General features: G+C 39.8%; 1 protein-coding gene across 1 annotated transcript in view; it reads right to left on the reverse strand.

Moving 5' to 3' along the window:
- The window catches only part of KDM5A (lysine demethylase 5A), a 101,045-nt gene extending 97,048 nt beyond the window's left edge, over window positions 1–3,997 (reverse strand). The window contains 2 exon segments of the mRNA XM_017864630.1: window positions 702–779; window positions 3,807–3,997. Coding sequence (XP_017720119.1) covers window positions 702–779; window positions 3,807–3,971 — 243 coding nt within the window. The 5' untranslated portion in view covers window positions 3,972–3,997.
- Between the last annotated feature and the right edge of the window lie 1,522 nt (window positions 3,998–5,519).

Here is a 5,519-nt window from a genome sequence, read left to right on the forward strand (position 1 = left end):
AAAAAAAAAAAAAAAAAAATTATATATTAAACTCTCAAATATTTTGGGGGTGAAAAAACACTTCAGAATGACATAATAAACCTTTGCTATCAATAATTTTCCTTCTGTACTCTAAAAGTTTTCATATCACAAAGAAGAACCTTCTGAAAATCCACAGACAGGAAAAACAGTTAATACATAAATAGACTTCCATTTAGAAAATTTAAGATACATTAGTAATGTTTAAAGGCAGATCTTAATAAATCAGATTAACACTCCTGGCAAAGTTGCATTAAAACCAAAACCAAAACAAAACAAAACTAACTTTGAAAACTAGGGTTTTAAAACAGAATTTAAAAATCCATTTTCCAAGAACCAAGGGAGACAGAAATCTTCGGAGATTAACAAAACTTTTAGTAGAGTAAGAAACACGAGAGAAAGCAGAATTTAAGAACTCTAAGTCTCTGAAGCTAAGCACTGAATATTTCCACTAGAAAAACAGGGCCAAGAGATAGTTTCTCATGATCTCCGTTAAATGGAAAAACCATAACTACTTGGCACAATGTTTTAAAAATCACACTCTTCCTCCAAACATCAAGTAACTATTCAATACCAATTAACACACACTCCAGGCTGCGGTCCACGAGCTTCTCCAAGTTCTCTATCTACAGCCCTAACACAAAGAATGAATCAGGAAGCAGAAATGGTGACAAAACACTTACCTCAAGTTCATTCAGGCGCTGGACTCTTGGAGTGAAACGAAAGCTTTTTACTTCACAGGCAAATGGAGGCTGCCAGTCCTAAACAGAAAGTTTTTTTTAAAAAAACAGTGGTATTTAAGCAAGGAATGAGTTATTTATTCCCTTAAAGGGGGGTTTTGCCATAAATCACGGTGCTAATAGATTAACTTATAAGACTTCTTTATTATAGAGACAGAATGAGCAATTCTTTTAGATAAAATAATTTTAATACAGGTTGAGTACCCCTCATCTGAAATGCTTGGGACCAGAAGTGTTTTGGATTTCAGATTTTTCCATATTTTGGAATATCTGCATATACATAAGGAGATATCTTAGAGAGAGAAACCAAATCTAAATACAAAATTCGTTTGTTTCATATAGTTATACACATAGCCTAAAGGTAATTTTATGCAATATTTTTAGTAATTTGGTGCATAACGTTTGTGTACACTGGATCATCAGAAAAGAAAGGTGTCACTAGCTCAGCCACCAGTGTGAACAATCTGTGGTTGTCTGGCATCACCATCATTTCTGACTGTGAATTTACATGCTACCAATAAACAATCATTTCCTTACACTTATTTCCACTTAAGTAGTTAACAGAAAAAATATAACATACCATTAATATAATGAAAAAAAATCTATTCAAGCTGGGTGCAGTAGCTCACACCTGTAACCCCAGCACATTGGGAGACTGAGGCAGGAGGATCGCTTGAGCCCAGGAGCTTGAGACCAGCCCAGGCAACAGAGCGAGACCCTGTCTCTATAAAAGAAAAAGAATAATAATGTTTCAGGATAACTTGGTTTCAGATTTGGGAGGATTTCGGATTTGGAATTTTTAAAGTAGGGATGGATGCTCAACCTATATTACTCAGAGAAGCAATCCTCTTCAAACCAGTCCCACTGTTTACCTCCCACAATTATGCCTTCCCAAGTTACTCAAGCGGAATTCAATGAGGTCATGTACCACAAAACAGTGTCTAGTAAACATTCAGGTTTACCAAGATCAAAAAAAAACACCAAAAAATTTAAAAAACCAAAAGAGTAAAATTAAAATTAAAAGAAACTTTTAAAAGAACTTAATTATTTAAACTTTTCTTTTTTACTGTATGTGTAATGTGATAGAGCACTTTATGTTACACAAAAGTTTTGTTCAAAGCCCGGCATCTGGGAACCCAAATATTCAACAACAAAAAAAAGTAAGCAAACACACAGAACAAGGACAATTTCCAGACTGTGATATAACTAAAATTAGATAGCATATTTCAAGTGGAGTCTAAATAACATAGTTTGATTTGGCCTAAATAACAGAATAACAGTAAACCTATCTTAAAACGTGAGTAGTCAAAAAAAAAAAAAAACCAGGAGGTGGAGGTAGAAGTGAGCCATGATTGTGCCACTGCACTCCAGCCTGGAAACTAAAGAAATCTGCCAATACTAATATTAAATTCTGATTGTAAACAAGATTTATTCTCAATAATGTGACATAAAAAGAGACAGCATTATTTCAACATTTTTTAAGTAAAAAAAACTTTTTTTAATCGAAGTAACCGTGAATAGAATTTCTAATTAATAAATTCAAGAGTAGATGAAAATATGACTTAGGAAAACCTTCAATGCTTAAGATTTGTTAATATTAGGTAACTATGATAAAAAAGGGTTAAATGGAAGTTTTTGGAGGATGGCAATGCATATCATCACAGCAATTATTTGTTAATCCTCTGCTCGCAATGAATAGTCTGTAACCTTAAACTCATTCACATAGAGTATTACGTCTGTTTCAGAATCAGAAAAACCGATCTAGGTTCAAAATACACTTTGCCACTTGCCCAAGATCATACATCTGGTGTTTTAACTTACCCAGATTAGTCTCATCGGTAAAAGGTGGACTTTATTTACCTATCAGGGCTTCAAAGATTAAAGCAAACAATCTATAGGTGTTAAATTAGCTCCTCCTCGCTGTCATTTAAGTTTTTAATTTGCTGCGGTGCCTATCACTGTGGTAGTCAGTGGTGACGGCAGATGCTTTTTAAAATGCAACACTGGTTAACAGTGCTTAGTATTTTATCATTACTAATACTACACAAAACATAACGCAAAATGTCTTTAAGAAGCAATGACTAAAGCAATGGTTCGAAAACCTCAACTTACATGAAGAATCATCTGAGACTAGTTGCTAGAAAAGGAGATTCCAGAACTTCCACAAGAAGCCTAGAGATCTGCATTTAAACAAGCATCCAGTTGACCCAGGTGCAAGTGGTCCAGCAACATCATTTAAAAAGCACTGGTCTAATGAGTAAAGAAAAACACCTTTTGACCTTGAGCATCTCACTCAACCTCTTGGGGCATTAATCCCCTCCACACAAGGGCTAGTATCTACTTTCCTTACCTCAAAGGCGAGATTATAATTAACCTTATAGGCAAACCTAGTTATCTGCAATAACTGTGATTCTAAAATCGTTGATCTTGAGTTCCCTATGTCAAGAGATTTCAACATTTCCTTCCACCTCCATTATAGATCAATTCTTCCTAAACCTCTAAATTTTAGAATTATTGCTGCTCCTCCTTCTCCGGTAAGACTTTCTCACTGCAGCAATAATTAGTCTGGAGTTCTGTCTATAATACCATCTGGCGGAATTAGAGCTCAGATTACCTCTTCAGAAACCCTAGCCCTGAGATGAGGCCTGCAAATATTTGATCCAATCAGGTCTTGAATAAAGAGATAGCCGACTATCAAACCATAATGAGGACACGTGAGGGAAGAATATGTCACGTCATAATACTGTACTTTAATTACACACCATACTGGTTAACGAAAGGCTTTAGGCCCACAGCTGAGACAAAAGTATCAGTTCCCAAGTTCTAGGCGGAAGAGACCCCAGAGACGCCACTTTCTCGCGTTCAGATGTGTCTACATAAGACCACAAAAGAAACCGAAGCAGAAACATCCAGAAACAGGCTCCAGTTGTCTCAAAATAAAGGAGAGTACATATGAAAGGAGAGAAGGATCAGAAACGTAAGGCTAAACCCAGTGTATGGACTCCCCCATTCTTCCTTCTCCCCCTCTCTCTTCACAGACCGAGGTACCTTGGGCGGCCGAATTTTGCAGATGCCGGTTTTCTCCGCCAAAGGCCGGATGCGGCCGATAAAGCTGAGCGGATCTGTGAACTCCTCCCAGCTCGGCTCAAAGACGGGGCACTCTGGGGGTGGCACGAACTCGGCCGCGTAGCCCCCCGGCCCCACGCCCGCCATTGCAGCGGCCGGGGGGTGGTCCCCGTGGAGAACCGGTGGAGAAAAGCTGGCTGAAGCCCACTGAGCCCGTTCACGTCTCCTGACAGGCGCCGAAGAGCATCTTCGCGGACAAGAACCGTTCAGCACAGAAACCCAAGAATCGCTTCCTCCTCCCGTTTGTTATTGTTTCTTGCAAGGCTTTTCCTCGGAGGTTCAGGACTTTTCCGGAAGTTACTGTGCTGTCAAATCCCTCCGCCCCCTGCAGGAAACGGAATCCTTCCGCAGCGGCACGACGGCTGTGTATCTGGCCCTTCCTCCTTCTTCTCTTGCCCGGCAGCCCAGTGTGGCTCTTTCTCTCCTTGCCTGCCAAAGTTCTGCCCAGTCCAACGACTCCACGCGGCTCGCCCTTGGTAGGGGGTCGGGGAGGGGCACAATCTCTCCTTCACTAGAGGTAGCGTTAGAGCGAAGCCGACGGGGCGAGGCGAGGCGCGACGCGTTCTTCCGGCGCGGAGGAATGTGTAATGCCCCAGAGGGCAGAGGTTGTGCTTCCGGTGAGGAGGGTCCCTTTCCCTTTTGTGTGTCAGTGCACTCGAAAACACGCAGGGCTAACGTTAGCCCCCCAGCCTGGCCGCCCGTGCTTCGTGATTTGTTTTAACCTACCCTGCTGCGTTTATAGCAAGTAGCCTTTCCAGCATTTCTCTTTTTTTTTTTTAGCCCTTTGAATGCAGATATTTTACAGTAATCTCACTCTGCCACTTTATACCCGCCTCTTCTCCATGAAAACAAGTGCAGGTCTAACCCATCCATCCCCTAAATCCTGCCAGCTGGCTTTAGCCACCATCCAGGAATTGCTTTTCCTTTTACACAGGACACAGCAGCTCTTCTGAATTACCAGCCAGTACTGTCTAGCTACCTACAGGACATCTCACTCTGGTAACTCAAAGTACTTTAATTGTTCACTGTTTCTTCAGTGTTCCTGGTTTCCATTAATGCTTCGTCTATTCAGTTGCCTGAGCAAAAAAAAAAAAAAAAAAAAAAAAAATCAAGAAATAATCCTCATGCTTTCTGCTCTCACTTCCCATGTATAATCTTGTGTCTCTCCATCCTCGTTACCAGTATCCTAATTTAAATAGTCTTACTGACAACAACTCATTTCTTTTCTCCTCTCAAATCCCTCTCCATTCTCAAGTTGGTTTGCTTTGTCTAAAATCCAGAATTCATCTTGTCACTTTTCATCTCCAAACTCAACAACTCCACACATCTTTTTTAATTCTGATTTGCTGCTTTACTCTCCAGCTTCATCTCTCCTGCTTCTCCATATGATCTACAGAAGTCTTTGTGGTGACTTTAGTACACCATGATTTTTCTCACCTCTGAGCCATCACACATATTTCCTCTGTCCAGAACATTTTTGTACTCTGCTGACCCAAAATCATTCGTATCATTATATCCCCTTCCTGACTAAATTTCTACTCATCCTTCATTTAAATAAATATGAAGGATTAAGCTGAGCGGATCTGTGAACTGTGAACTCCTCCTTCATATATATTTAAATAAATATTATTTAAT

The sequence above is a fragment of the Rhinopithecus bieti genome, unplaced genomic scaffold (assembly GCF_001698545.2).
Source record: "Rhinopithecus bieti isolate Rb0 unplaced genomic scaffold, ASM169854v2 scaffold_74548, whole genome shotgun sequence".
Lineage (NCBI taxonomy): Eukaryota > Metazoa > Chordata > Mammalia > Primates > Cercopithecidae > Rhinopithecus > Rhinopithecus bieti.